Genomic DNA, 16837 nt, shown 5'->3' with positions numbered 1-16837 from the left:
ACAATTAAAATAAAAGTTTTTTAAAGAACTCTCTAACCAAGTCAGCTCACCAAAGCTGCAGTCATTTGATAAAAATACAGCATCAACACTGCAACACATATACACATATACACCTAGGATGGCTTGAGGGTGAGTAAATGGTGTTAGTTTTTAATTTAGCTTAATATTTTATTTTATTTTTGAGTGAACTAACTATTTACATTCATCCCTTTTAATTAATCTCCACTGTATCATGTTATTCGAGCCGTGCATTTTTTAAGAGGCTTTATGGAGTTTTAGCTTTAGTTTTATACAAAAGTGTCTCAAAACTCTTCCACTGTGTTTCTTTTTGCCGTTTTCTCATTTAAACAACCCTAAGAATTGAATCAGGGTCAGGTGACGCAGCATAATTGTTCAGGGCATCCTTGCGACAGACTAGCCATCTACTGTAGTTGTTTATGTTTTGTTGTTGTTGTTTTATCTTTTTACATATAAAAAATATGTATTTTTTTCACATCTATAACTGTGCTACAGGCATACGGCTCAAAAGTCTCCCTCCACTCTGGCACTTCACATGGTCACAATCTGTGATCGTAATTCAAGTCAGAGTTTGGCCTCGCTCTCCTGCTGCCTGGCACTCGTGTACTTTTTTTAAGTTTACAGCTCTGTAATTGCGAGGCAGCAATGAGGCCATGGAGGCATCTGACTTGCCTGTGTTTTAATTTTATTAGACCACAGGAAAAAACATGTTGTTTTTTCAAATGTTCAAGCTTTCCTTGATTGTGATTATACAGTCATGAAATACTTCTTTTCCCTTGGAACTCGTTTTTTTTTTCTCCCCCTTTTCGTCTATTTCTCTTTTGTTAATGAATCCAGATGGGCACAGTCTGTTTCAGTTTGCAGCCCCCCTACAAAACCCCCTTCCCAACTGCACTCTGATAGGGGAGGTATTATTGAAGTTTTAGTGGCCACAGTTTATGGAAGCTATGATTTATAATGTCTGGACAGCAAGCTCATTTGACACTGTGTATCTTTCTCAGCCTTTCAGAGTGTGAACAGATTGACTTTGTCTTAAAATCAAATGAAAACCATTGGTTTTGTTTCATTTAGCTTAAAGTATTTAAATGACAAAACTAAGTAAAAAAAAACTAATTAATAAAACTTAAAAAAGATATAAAACACGCACAGGCACGCACGCACGCACACACACACACACACACACACACACACACACACACACACACACACACACACACACACACACACACACACACACACACACACACACACACACACACACACACACACACACACACACACACACACACACACACACACACACACACACACACACACACACAAACAGAAGAGAAAATGAAAAAAAAAAAAAATGCTTTTCCAAATATGAATATCATTGATACAAAAATAACACTGTTTCAGACACAGCTCGAGGGTGTTTGATGCCTTAAAATTACCCTAGGCAGCCCTCTTTGTTATAGAATTATAAACATAATCGTATAGCTCTTTACTGTCACTTTCATTAAGAGGAAACCTTTTATTGTTTTAGATTTAGTTAATGCTAATTAACTAAATTAACTGGTTCCTGTTGACCTAATCAAGTTTGCTCTCCACGGGGGCCGGTTTCAAAGTTGGGAAAGTTGGAGGACTGAAAGACAAATTGATGCCATTGGGCAATGGCTGGTCCCCTCAAACAGTGGCCACTGTTATGTCAAGGGAATACCTCTAAGATTGAGGCATGGCTCAATTTTCAAAGGGTTTTTTTTTGTGTGTTTTTTGCTGGTGTTGTTTTTTTGCCAAAGACCCCCAAATGTGATGTGATCCAAGTTTGGGAGATTGGGAGTTTTTTTAAAGAACTCTCTAACCAAGTCAGCTCACCAAGGCTGCAGTTATTTGCAACGCTGCAACACATATACACCTAGGATGGCTTGAGGGTGAGTAAATAGGGTATATTAATATCAATGATATAAAACTCTTTACTGTCACTTTCATTTGGAGGAAACCTTTTATTGTTTTAGATTTAGTTAATGATAATTTTGGTCCGAAATCGCCCCCAACACCCTTTATGGTGCACAATGAGGACAGCCATTTGTAGTGGTATCTGGAACAATAGTGAACATTATGAAGTTCACTCATTCAAACCCATAAATGCACCACAACAACAAGTATACATGTACAACTAATGCACACTCAATTGATAGCCACTAGAAAATACCCATGTGAGAATTGCAGCGAATCCCATCCTGGAAGAAGATGGTGCCCGCAGCACTTCTGATGCACACTGTCTGAATTCCCTCACTGTTTTTTTATTAAATTATATAAATAGTATATTATTGGAGTAATGTAAGGAATACTAAATGAGGGCATGGGGACAACAATCCCATAGGCCTAAAGCATCTAGGTGAAGGCTCCAAATGATAGTCAACATGATGAGTCTACTGTCTAAGATACTGTATACACAGAATTCTATGAAAAAATTGTGGAAAAAAGTGATAGAAATATTGATAAAAGTAAGTATTGATAAAAAATAATTGTAATACTTTATTCAATACTGTGCCAGTTTATTTTTTTATTTGTTAGCTTAACCTCATGCTAATGCCAAACTACTGAAAACAATTGTGAGTTGAGTCTCTTATGTGTTATATGCGAGAAGTGCTAATTGTGCGGCAGTAGATCTTTCAACAGGATGTTCTCTAGGTTTTGGAACTGTGTATATTTCTTAGCTTTCTTCTTGTGAGCAGACCACCTCCAAATTAAAGTCAAAGGAAATCATCTGTTCCCACAAACCTCCCATAAGAAAGCAACAGCAAAAAGAACCGCACGATTATGTATGTGGGATTCTGCAAGAATATTCAGTTACGAAAATTGCAGAAGGGAGGGACCTTGCTGTTCTGCTACATTCTGCTTGAACCCACAACCTCAGAAGAGTATTATAGCCAGTGCTCTGCATTTACAGGTGTGGCTGACGGTCATTCTCCTGCACAAATATGCTGAAGTGGAGACACAAGCATTTATAAACAATCTCAGCTGTCGAGATTATGACATGCTGCAGAACACGGTCTGAAAATGCCCTCCACATGGCTCTGCGGATGTGGTACAGAGGGATGGCATTAATGTGGGTGCCCATGTCTGCGCCAGACCTTCGTTTTCTTTCTCCCTGCCCTTTCTCCCCAAAAAACTCCACAAGCTAAACAGAATAGGCAACCGCAACAATGTATGTGAAGAATGCATGAATGAGTCATGGAAAAACGTCTGTAATGCCATGATCCAACTAAACAGTTCCACACAGATTAGGGCCCAAAATTAGCACTTGCCAAGTGCCAAACACAAGCAAAAATTGGCTTCGGTAAAAATTAGGAGGAGCGGCAACATTTTTTATGGTTTAAATCAAATTGTTGGAATGATAATCTGACCCTCTCTGAAGTTGACATGAGCAATTGTAATGAAATATACAAGTCCATTGACAATTTACTTAGTAGGTGGAAAAAATATATATAATACTTTATTATTATTATTATTATTATTATTATTATTATTATTATTATTATTATTATTATTGATACATAAACATACATCACTGTTCAAAACATTTTAGTTTTAGTAAGATTTTGCAATGTTTAGAAAGAAGTGTCTTATGTTCACCATGGCTGCATTTATATGATAAAAATACAGTAAAACAGTAATATTGTGAAATATTTTTTTTAACTTTTTTCAATTTTAATATCTTTTGAAATGTAATTTATTTCAGTGATGGCAAATACAGGGATTACAGGGATACAGGGATTCCAGTATCATTATTTCAGTCATCAGTGTCACATGATCCTTCAGAAATAATTCTAATATGGTTATTTGCTGCTTAAGATTTATATATATATATATATATATATATATATATATATATATATATATATATATATATATATATATATATATATATATATATATATATATATATATATATATATATATATATATATATATATATTTATTTATTTATTTTTTTTTTATTTAAAAAAAGTCTTACTGACCCTAAACTTTTCAATGGTAGCACACATTACATGTATACATACATATATATATATATATATGGAGAGACCCCCTCCCCCATGTACGTATAGGATCTAATGAGTTAAATGATGATTTTTAATACAATAATTACAATAAATGGACTGCATTTATATAGCGCTTTTATCCAAAGCGCTTTACATTTTGCCTCACATTCACTCATTCATACACCGAGGGCGATGTCAGCCGCCATCCAGCTCGTTGGGAGCAGCTGGGGTTAGGTGTCTTGCTCATGGACACTTCGACACTTGGTCAGGTGGAACCGGGGATTGAACCACCAACCTTCTGGTTTGTAGACAATCTACATGAACCACTGAGCCACTGCCGCCCCAAATAAATGAAATACTGTTTATATCTGGTAAAAAAAAAAATTAAGTCGGTGCAAGGGAGAACAAAATTAACCTTTTGGCACAGCAGAATGAGACTTTTGGGATTTCCAAAAAGTTATGTTGCTCCCTCTTCTGGCTTTGCTGGCTTTGCTGAAAATCTCTGCTCTGCCCTGGCATGTCTGAGAGGTCAGGTGAAGCAGCCTGTTAAGACGGCAGAACTGTCAGGTCTCAACACAAATGTTTTACAGCTCTGATGAGGTTGAGAGCCAAGCAGAAAGCACCGTCCTGACATGGAGGGCAGCTTACGTGTTCTGTCTCCCTTGGGCTGCGGAGCACATGCTGGCTCTGTTTAGATGGATTGGGCTGCGCTGACAGCCCTCTGAGCCCCTCGTAAATGTGCTCTCTGCAGGCCCGACTCAGTGGATTGGCCATTCACACATCCATCTCCTTGTTCTGTCTGTGTTTTATAGGACAGTAAAGGAAGCTGGATTACTTGTCTAATAGCAAGAGGAACAGAGAGGGGTCACGATCTTCCTGGGTTTGGTTTCTGAAACAGCCAAACTAAAAAACTGAACTCCAAAAACAGAAAGTGCGGTGTATGATGGGTCTCTTTGCCTGGAAATGGTAAACTAGAGCGATGAAGTCAAACTATGCTTCTTTGTACCTTCGAAAGTGAGAATTGTAAGCGTTTATGTTGAATGAGATTAATAAATTGTTAGAGAGTAATAAAGCCATTGAAAACAACAGACAATAACAAATGACAAAAACATAAAAATAATGCAATTTAAGGTTTTTTAAAATGTTCCTCTGAGACATTACCAAAAGACTAGAAGCGTTAAATCCATATTTACTGGCCATCATTCTGAGAGGCCTCAAATCTGTTACCTGAAATCCTTGTCTCGAAGAGAGAGAGAGAGAGAGAGAGAAAAAAACACCTTTAATGAAGATGTGACCTAGCAAAACCAGGAAAAAAACTTAAACCCACAATACAATCTGGTGGTTATAATCAGGGTCATTCCAACAATGCAATATGTTTTATGACTTCATCTACTCCGTCTTTATAAATTGAATAAAATATTAAACTGATTTTTTTTTTCAGGTTAAATGCACTAAAACCTAAAATGAAATATTAATTACTATAAATAATGTATCAAATTATTTCAGTATTTATTGTTTAATCTTTTTCCACTTCTCTAATTGAAATGTTTTAAACAAAACCCTTTTTTTAGGAATAATGTTATTATTGATTTTTCCTGTGTCCTCAATATCCATAACTGTAATATTTTGTAACATCCTAAAAGCCAGTTTGTTAATGTTATCATTCTTCAGGACAATTTATTTGTGCAGGGAAACAACGGCTCAAACAATTTTTTTTTTTTGTTTTTTCAATGGCTTGCTTTTTCTAGTTTACAAAAAAAATCCAAAATTCGATAAAATTAAACATGAGATAAAATGAGTAATGACTAAATTAACAATACACACTACCATTTAAAAGTTTTTGAAATAAGTTTTGAAAGATATCTCTTTCAGTACATTAAAACGTTAATATTGTGATATAATTACAGATAGCAATAAAATGTAAAATGTAATTTGTTATTACACTATATAGCTTTTGTAACATAATACATATCTTTACTGTCTCACTTGATAAACTGAATTGCTAAATTAAAGTATATATATTTTTAGTTAGTCATTAGCTACTTTATTTTCTTTATTGACATTTAATGTTTTTTAATGATTTAACTGTAAAGTCTGAATGTCTGAAATTATTTTTATTATAACACTGTCTTTTATCCATTCTCAAAAGTTAGAGTTTTTTAAAGGCTCTGCATATCAGGAATGACCCACAAATTCTGACGACTCAATCAGGGAATACAATGTAGCATTGATGGTGTTACACTGAGGCCTGTAGCGCTGTATTTTCTGAAAGAAGACGCCTTTCTTCACAGCTAAATCAGCATCTGCTCTACAACCGAAGATAAAAGATCTACTGAGTGATACTACAGTCCTCTCACAATGACAGTAAGGATTTTATGAGGTCTCAGGCAAAGTCAACTGCTCCCTCTGGTAAAAGGGTGCAAAACTATCAATCCCTAGCCTTTGAACTTCTAGTAGTCCAAGTTGTCTTCTGCCTACTATTTCATGACACCAGACCCCAAAGCCTGTAAGCTGTGGACCAAAGCCTACTCTAAATCATCATGGCAGAACCTGTACCTATCACTCCGCATACAGCACTGAACTGACAGTGGCCTGAGCCCCACAGGGCTAGAGAACAGAAACACTAGTCTTCACAAAGGAAGTTTGCATGGAATGAGAGGCAGATGGCCTGCCGTTCAGCATCCCTCTGCTTTAGTAACCTGAGGAGTCGTGACCTTCAGTCAGCTATACTAGAGGCCAGCACCTGCAGAATGATATGTTCACAGGCAGCTGTGATAGCGCGGGATGAGCAATAGGCTTGTGGAGGCATTAAATGGTTCTTTTCTTCCTTCCAAATGGAATTTTGAGCTTTGTTGCACATCGCTGAGAGGAAATTGAATTGTCTTGTGAATATGTCTCAACCGATCTTAGGGGACCATTAAAACATTTCGCTCAATCATGGAAATCTTTGAAGATATTTTTCTTTTAAGACGTGGCTTTGAATTAAATATAATTCTTAAGAATATTGTGTTAATAATATCCCATTAGAAGACCTGGGAGATTAAATGGATAGTTCACACATTCATTTTCATGCTGTTCTGAACCTCTATGATGTTCTTTTTTTTCCATGGAACACAAAAGGTCTATATCTGAAGAAAATCCTGGCTAATCTATTCCATAATGAATGGGTTCTGGGCCTTTGACAGTCAAACATTTTTTTTTAACTATTTGTGTACTATATTCCTATATATACATATGAAAAATGTGTCAACATTTCAGCAAAATTATATAGCAATGATTCTTGCATGTTTTGCAACACTTTTTAAGTGTCCATAAAGTGGCCGTAACACTGTATTCAGTTTTATCCACAAGAGAAAAATGTGAATTTGGCAATGTTTTATTAGATTGGTTTTCTTATTGCGGCAGTTTGGAAATGGAAATGACAAGCGAGTGGCATTAGAAAGTTAATGCCCTATCATGTTTGAAAAAACCTGAGATAAAAACACATTTTCTGAAGTGACCATGCCATTTTAGCAAGCTTCTACAAGTCTATTATCGTGACTCAAGTTTCGAAGACTCATACATGAGCGCTTCACATCGCAAGTGCAGTGCTGTACCAGGTGAGCTAGTGAGCAAGTTTACTATGTAAGGAAAGCCATACACATGCTGGTTATGTGATGCAAACATTGAAGTGTATTCTTTAGAAATCATGAGATATGGTAAAAGTGTTTTGTGATCATATTGTGCTTATTAATAAATAAGTCTTTATTAATCGATAATCTGCCACTGTTATCATAATATCGTTGAAAAAGAATATAAAAAGAATACGTTTTTGTACTGCCACTAGTTTTTATTTCAGTTGAAAACTGCAGTAAATTGTGTGTATAGGTACATTTTGGAGTTTATCAAACATTATTGCATAGGCACGTTTTTCCAGCGAGTCTATACTCTAGGTTTGCAACATAAAAGGGTGTCCAATCCTGCACCTGAAGGGCTGCAGAGTTCAGCTCCAACCCCAATTTAACAGAACTGAACCAGCTACAATCAAGTGCTGCGCCCATAATCAAACAATTCCCTACTATATAGAATGTGAAACACAGTACGGCAACAGAGCAGCATGTCCGAATTTATAGTAGTCGAAAAACAGTAGGTGATATGTACCCGGATGACCTACTATTTCTGGCAAGATTTTGAAGTGTGCATTCAATGAACACTTTACTATCCCATGAGGCCATGAGAAGATTTATGAATGGCACTGAAGTGACCCAATTGACGCTAGGAGAAATGGCAGTAACAACATAGCTGATCAAGTGTGTCTGAATTTCATTCATGCTCCCCATATTTATATTATATAGAACATACTTTTAACAAAGTAAGTTCAAATTCAACTGTAGTACCAACTGTAGTACCTTCAACTTGCCTTAACACACCTGTCTGCAAGTTTCTTAGCCTGACGTGGTCATACTCAACTCTAGTCAGAATATGAGTCTGAAATTGCTCCATTGGGCTGTGATTATGGGGCGTGTTTCAACCAAACCAGGAAAGACCTCAATTGGATTTTCTCTGAGAAAAGAACAAAGAACGGCACTGAAGTCATTCTTAAAAAGGGAAGATGTGTTCGTAGTTTAGCTGACCACATACGGCGAATGTTTAATCAGTCAGCGAGCTCTGCTTCACGTTGCTCTGGTTGGTGTAGCGCTATCCTATCGCGTGCAGAGGGAGTTTGAAAGACAACCATTTATCCCGCCCCTCGGATTGAGCCCTGTCTATGGTGAGTTTCCAGACCAAACATCTTGATGTGGGTCTGGCTTGTCAGGCTAATCAACATGATCATTTTTGAGAGAAATATTAAAGGTGAATGCACACACGAATAAGTTTGTGATCATCCCAAGCGATCTTTGGTGACGTGAATGCTTATGTTACTGTTTATCATATGTCCATCATATGTCCTTCATCGTATAAAGCCCGCCCTGACAATTTCATTGGTTCGAAAGGATCAAGTCCAGAAAAAAAACTCAAATGTTGTGGGCGGGGCAAAATTCAGCTAGCATCCAGGCTACAAGTTTCTAATATGCCTAGTAAAACTTAAATCGCATAGTGTCTGAATAGTCTCTGCAGGACAGTGTCCCTCCAGGAACAGGTTTATTTATATATTTACATCCACCCTCATAATGCGATTTAACATTACCTCATGTTAATCCAATACTTTGATCAAACTAATGTGGTTCAGCATAATCCATGGAGATCCTTCCTTATGACCATGGAGAGTCAGGACCTCGGTTTAACGTCTCATCCGAAGGACGGTGCTCTTTGTCAGTATAGTGTCCCCATCACTATGCTGGGGTGTTAGGACCCACACAGACCACAGGGTGAGCACCCCCTGCTGGCCTCACTAACACCTCTACCAGCAGCTACCTGGTTTTCCCAGTTGGTCTCCCATCCAGGTACTGACCAGGCTCAGCCCTGCTTAGCTTCAGTGGGAAACCACTCTTTGGCTACAGGGTGATATGGCTGCTGTTACTTCATCAACTTCATCAATGAACTCTGTGACATTATTCTGAAGTTTTCTCTCCTCCAAATCACTAAACTCTCTCAACGCAGCTCACAGCTGCACAGTCTCTGCTCAGTACCTTCATCCAGACAGCGAAGAGTGAAGAACGCGGCGGCAACTGTTCATCACGGCGGTGAATAATATCCAGTACGTCCATAAAAATGTATTTTGAATTTGATGGGAGTAGATTAAAGCAATGGTCAGTAACATGCATACCGTATGCCTATCTGAGTGTGGTTTGACCATACTTATTAGAATAATGAAAATTGCATGTAAACTGAAGGAAAGAGTTCTACTCATGTCATGTAAATATCTTACAGGGATTAAGACCTTACTCTGATTATTAGAAATAAATGCATTATTGGTGCACATGTTTTATGCCATTTTTCATAAAACACCATTGGTTCCATTTTCTTTTCTTTTTTCACACAAAAGTATGGTTTCAGAAGACTTGGAATACAGCCCTTAAAATGCATGGACCTAATAAGTATGTACTTTTATAATACATTTAGGGTTTTTATGTTATTTTGAAGCTTGACATTTCCAGTCCAAGTTCATTGCATGGAAAATATTCAGGATATTCTTCAGAAATACACTTTTTGTGTTTCACAACAAAGGGTTCAGAACAATATGATTCTAAGTAATTGCTGACAGAATATTTGTGAAGTGAACTATTCCTTTTAACAATAGTATCAGCTAGGATTAGAGACAAACCTGCTTGGTTGGTAGTGATGGTGACTGCAGCATACTGGCGGATCGTGGGGGCCAGGAAGGACACTCCGTTTTGGGCTTCAATCTCAAAGGTGTAGTTGGTGTGTGCCAGAAGGTCTGCCACAGTTACTGTAGTGTTAGTGAGACCGGAGTCACGGGGCAGGAAGCGCACAGCCCCTCTGCAGGGTTCACACTGTCTGGGACCCGGCCAACATCGCTTACAGACTACATTAAATGTCACGTCCTTCCTTCCTCCGCTGTCAGCCGGCCAGTTCCAGTCAAGAATCACTGACGTCTCATTAATAGCAGAGATCACATTGCGTGGGGCAGATGGAGGTCCTGTGGAAAGAAGATATATGGTATAATCTTTATTTACTCATCGTTTTTTCTTTTTTTAAATCAAGCTATAAAAATAGAGTGCAAAACAATTAAAATATTTGTGCTGTACTGAAATACAATCATGACCTATTGGAAACCATCTAAACTGTTTCTCTTAGACATTGATGAGATTAGTCACCATGAAATCAAAACTGACAATTCATTCTTATTGGGTTCTTTTAATGGAAAAGATGGATTTGTCCATGCAAAACATCATTTTTTATATATTTGTTTTATTCACATGCCCATGTAATCTTTAATCAAAATAACTTCCTCGAAATAGCATCTCTTTTCTTCCCTGACGAGGGCAGGACAACCTGTCACTCACGTGAGATCAGAGATGTCCAATCAATTCTTGATGGACAAAATCAAGTACCGCCTAATATTTTTTCTTGTTCGAGAAGCCGCTTTACTTGGATATATGTAACAATAGGGAAGCAAAGACTATCACAGTTTCTTGGTGATTTTAAATGGAGAGGAAATGGAGACACATTTTCAAAATTGTATTGGTCTCAATATGAGCTCAAACATTTTTCATTGAATTCTTTCAAGATTTACATTTATTTTAGTCACACATATATATATATATATGCCCAAGCAAAAGTCTAATTTTGTCTTTTTTTTCCGAAGGGATGACAGAAGTAACATCTGGGACAAAGTTTATACTTAAATGAAACACAACTGAGAACTCCATTAAATCTCATGAGCTATGAAAGAGCAATAAAACATCCCTCTGGGGAAGTACGTTTACTTTAAAAAGTGTGGGTTTAATCGTTAAAGCCATCAGTTATGGATGGATACGGAATTTAGGCAGGCATGTCCTTCCCCTTGTTAAAATGTTGGCAAAGCCTCTAGAATTACTCCAGAGTTCAGAAGTGTCCTCGCTGGATTGTTATATTAACTTTAAAGATTGTCCCGATAAAAAATGGGGTATGAAGGGTGGCCAGCGGGCTCTATACTGATTGAAATAGCAGGCCTGGACATCAAGCTGTTATTTGAATAAGTGACGACTTCTCCGTATATGTGTATGAGAGTGGAATTTCAGATTCAAGTCAGGAGATGGACACAAGTTCAAAGCCAGATTGTAATAAATAATCATTTTAGAATACTTCAATAATTTAATATCTGACCTCTGGGTATAATTACATACAATTCCTCCTAGGTCTGTCTTAAAGATACTGAAAAAAGGAAGAGCGGTTGGTTTGATTTGACATGAATTCACACACTGAAGCCCAGGAGCTCAGAGAAGGTTTCCTGCCTCTTGAACCTGCATCATTTTGACAGACATTTTGTCTGAGAAGGAAAGTGGGGGAGAGTTAAGATTTGATACTACATTAAGAAATAGAACATTACACAAAGGAATCTCCCCCACAAATTCGCTCCAGAACATTCCAGAACACTCCCTGTTGCTTTCCCTTGATTCCGACATGACAATAAATCAGACGTTTAGCTTCAAGGTCAAATACAGGATTCACCACACTGGCCTTTTTAAAAGCACTTTCAGAAAGAAGAGCAACAATCCTCAAGGAATAATTCACTCAAAAATGTAATTTTATAAATTATAATCATATTTGCCAGCTCTTGCGGAGGGAAAGACTTTAACTGAATGTCTTAAATATCAGTCTGCTCTTCACATGTATATGACTTTAAAAGACATATGACTTATATGCCAGTGGTTCTAAACCTTTTTGATTTAAAAGCCTCTTACTCTCCAGCACAATATTTGAAGCCCACTGCTATTTATGATGTGTTTATGACAAAGCTGATGGTTTTCAAAATAGTTTTTAAATTATTAATTAATAATTAATTATTATTTTAAAATGTAACATTTTGAAAGGGCTGATCCTTTAAACTACTCTTACAGACTATTAGTTTTTGTGATTTATTTTTTGGAACCCTGCAGTGTGACTCAACAGCCACTTTAATTTTACAAAGAACAGCAACATGTTTATTAAAGGGGTCATGAAGGTTTTACATCATAAACATCATAATGAATAAGTAATTTTTTTACCTATTTTCTACCCTGGTTTTGAAAACTCCTGAAATGCTCGGTTTTTATGGATGTGCCGCATTAAAGACTTTAAAGTAAACGCCCACTGCTATGATTGGATAACAGTTTTGCAAATTATAATGAGCTTCAACTCCCCCTTCAGTACACTTTTTTTTGTTGTTGAAAACTTCTAATGTGGAAAAATGTCAAATGGAATGATTCACCCATACATGTTCGACCCAGAGTCTGATCCCGAATCACAGGGGAATAAAACAAAAACAACTCAAATACAAAGGGTACTCAAGCTTTGACAACGTGGTAAGTTATTGTTAATTATGTTTAGTTAGCCACGTACACATAATCAGCAGATATCAAACTATCTGTAAAAAATAAATACCATCACATATGAAAAACTTTTTTTACTCACATACGGTAAATGTGTTGCACCATTCCTGTTGGATCTAATATAGAAGGCACAGAACTGTTTTTTAATCTCTTTTTAATCTTTTTGTCTGCAAATCCAATCTCTTGTTTGCAAAAGAATCTGCAGTGAAATCGCACAAAGTCTTACCCACGTGAGCTGAAACTTCAGTGAAAATAACGTTTAATCATGCATTTCTAATATTGAAATCCGAAGGAAGTTTATGCAGCGACTGTGTTCTTCCACAACCAGGCACTGCACAATATTTTGTAATCTTCAACGGCATGTTTATTGCTTGGTAGCTTGATCCAGTTTAGCGCTAGACTGGGTAAACCCAGCCTGATCTGCCGGCGATTTGATTTCGCCCTGCAACTCAGTCTGGAAACCTGCACATTAATTTCAACTGCTTCGGTTACACACTGCAGGGACCAATCACAGTCTAGCTTATCCACCTGGTACACTTTTGGCGGGTTTAACACAGTGACAGATAGAGAACCGATTGATTGAATTACTATCCAATTGCGTAGAGTGTTATTTGAATAATGCCACACTCTTAGAAGAAAAGATTCTATCGGCGCTACATATTTGGAACCCCTAAAAGGTTCTATTTAGAAGTATAGTTGAGTATACTCCAAAGAACCTTTTATGCTAAAAAGGTCTATAATGACAAGAAAGAACCCTTTTGGCACTTAAACATGGTTCTATATAGAACACTGCAAAAAATAAATTTCTTATTTAGTATTTTTGTCTTGTTTCTAGTCTAAATATCTAAAAATTATTACATTAAGAAACAATTAGACAAGTAAAAATTATTGTCTTGTTTTGGGAAAAAATAACTCAAAATTAAGAGAGTTTTTGCTTTAAAAAAAGCTAAATAATCTGCCAATGGGGTAAGTGAATTTTAAATTATTTTATTCCAAAACAAGACAATTACTTTTGCTTGTCTACTAAATACTTCTTGTTTTAAAGGGATCCCCTGGTGTTGAGACTTGTATGGCTTAATATAACATAAATGATGTCTCTTACTGAATTATGTGGTAGAAAACCCATGAAAGATCTACGTTATTTAAAAAATCGATTTTATATTTGGACCATGGGTGGCGCCATTTTGTTTGCGTTCTAGGTTGATGACGTTGAGTGGTTGAACTCCTCAATCAGCTGGCATTACCCGTAGCTATTTTTACCACAACGCAACTCGAAAATTGTTTCAGAGTTAAACAAAACCAATGAATTGCTTTGTAATTGTACTTAAAACACACTCAAACATACATGTGCACACAAACTCACCTACACAAGTCACAAACAGATCGGCACACACACCTGACAGACTGCTCTCTCAATCGCATGCATCATCACCAAAACATCCTGCCTCTCTTCCTCACGTTACCTTATCCCATCGTCCTACCTAGATATTTCCCTCTGCTGGTTACATTAGGCATTACAGTTAATCTACTGCATATCAACAGTCTACCTAGGATATCAACACAGGGAATAGATTGAGGGTTATGTATGCGCGCACGCAGTGCGTGTGTGTGTGTGTGTGTGTGTGTGTGTGTGTGTGTGTGTGTGTGTGTGTGTGTGTGTGTTCGCGCCGATCTGTTGGGGTGTGTGTGAGTCTGTGAGAGAGAGAGAGTTTGTGTGCACATGTATGTTTGAGTGCGTGAAGTCGGACAGCTGTTTGTAAATCGGCTGTACACTCGTTATTGCGGTGAACGTGAGACTGAATGACTGCACTCGAACATGTCCACTATGGTGTCGGACAACACTACAAATGGCCGTCCCTTCAAATAATGCCCTATTTAAGGGTATAGGGTCGATTTCAGATTCAGCCCCTGTCGTGGAGACTGAGCAGCCCAACATCTCGATTGAAACAGAGCAGTCTGTCGTGTGCGCGCCCGCCGATCTGTTTGTGACTTGTGTAGGTGAGTTTGTGTGCACATGTATGTTTGAGTGTGTTTTAAGTACAATTACAAAGGAATTCATTGGTTTTGTTAAACTCTGAAACAATTTTCGAGTTGCGTTGTGGTAAAAATAGCTACGGGTAACGCCAGCTGATTGAGGAGTTCAACCATTCTACGTCATCAACCTGGAACGCAAACAAAATGGCGCCGCCCATGGTCCAAATATAAAATCGATTTTTAAAATAACGTAGATATTTCATGGGTTTTCTACTACATAATTCAGTAAGAGACATCATTTATGTTATATTAAGCCATACAAGTCTCAACACCAGGGGATCCCTTTAAGAATTTTTAGATGTTTGGACTAGAAACAAGACAAAAATACTAAGTAAGAAAAGCATTTTTTGCAGTGAACCTTTTAGGGGTTCCAAATACGTAGCAGCGATATAACCTTTTAATGTTCTATATAGAACCCTTTCTTCTAAGAGTGTTGATCACACCTCTTGTGCAGTAGAAAATACAGAGCTTCAATCTTAAATTGAGCTTGGTCTGGTGATAACCAGACAAGTTTAGCGCCACAAAGGCCTATGTTATTTATCCATTACATTTTATGCGCAAATCGGTGGGCGGGGCCTACAGGATTAGGCGTTCTTCATCTGTTAAGGTAGTGTTTCGCTGCTCTCTGATGCAGTCAATTAAAGCTTTGTTTGACTAACAAGGATGTTTTCATCTCTGAAACTTAGAGGATATTCTTATTTTACACTGACCTTTTATATATCTAAAGAAAAAGTTGATTTCTCAAAGCATGACCCCTTTAACTAAAGTATTTAGTTTAGTTTATTAGAAAATAATTTCAAATTCGAAATAATTTCAAACTATGACAAATAATTGAATAGCTATACAGCTGATTTAAAATAAAATATAAATAACAGTTAAGTAAATGATGACAGAATATTCATATTTGACTGAACAATCCCAATTACTATTTTAAAGTATAGTGGATTTTCCATTTTACAACTCATCCCTGATCTTTCCTTTATATAAAAACGAGTATCATAAAAAAGGAGGTTTTCTGTGCCAGTACAGATAAAAAATTACATAAAACAAAGTCTCTTTTTTATAGGAAGGAGGAAAAAGTAGTTTTATGTCACTAGGTAACATCTTTGCCAGAGCAAGGCGTCCTTTGATCCTGACATTTAATAGAAATCACAGTGAGCAGGTAATGTTAACAGACTGGCTCGGCTGTTAGCGAGAGGATGTGAGGTGTGCCAGGGTAAGCCATCCGTTACACAGACAGTTCAGTCTGACAAGCAGCCCACAGAAGTGTGACTACAGCCTTCATATTAAAGCCGACCTGAACAATCACCACCACAACATGACAAACCCATGAAATTCTCTCTGCGACATATGGGAGACGGTTGCATCGGTTTTGATAAGTGGTACAATTATATAACATGTCCGGCGTTGGCATTTCCCTCACGTCAAGGATTTACGCTGCAGAATATCGCCTTTATGAGGTCATAAAAAAAAGAGACAGGCAGAAATAAACAAGTCCATTTATACGTACTAAAAACAGGCATAAATATGTATGCCTTTGAAACGTTCATCAGTGATTAAATGCCGACCTTCACTGACACGACATAGAATGCAGCATAAACTGCAAATTTTACAAAGCAATAATTCACATAACAACTGTGCATATAATATGGCTATGACCTGAATAATACACACAAAACAGAGAGAAAAAACAACTCTGAAGAACTCAAAATGACCTTCCGCAATTATTGCAGATAATATCGCGCATCGTCTTCTTTTAATTGCAGTTCCGCTCTCAGAGCTGCACTTAAAGCGTATCTG

The 16837-nt window shown here is 37.2% G+C and overlaps 1 protein-coding gene across 2 annotated transcripts in view; it reads right to left on the bottom strand.

Annotated features, from left to right (window-relative positions):
* Window positions 1-16837, bottom strand: part of epha3 (eph receptor A3) — a 144999-nt gene that overhangs the window by 55657 nt on the left and 72505 nt on the right. For both annotated transcript variants that reach the window (XM_067443296.1, XM_067443295.1), the window contains exon 5: window positions 10294-10629. In XM_067443296.1, the coding sequence (XP_067299397.1) occupies window positions 10294-10629 (336 nt within the window). The remainder of the gene's footprint in view (window positions 1-10293; window positions 10630-16837) is intronic.

The sequence above is a fragment of the Pseudorasbora parva genome, chromosome 5 (assembly GCF_024679245.1).
Source record: "Pseudorasbora parva isolate DD20220531a chromosome 5, ASM2467924v1, whole genome shotgun sequence".
NCBI lineage: Eukaryota > Metazoa > Chordata > Actinopteri > Cypriniformes > Gobionidae > Pseudorasbora > Pseudorasbora parva.
Note: the sequence above shows the minus strand (reverse complement) of the source record. Positions and strands in the feature narration are given on the sequence as shown.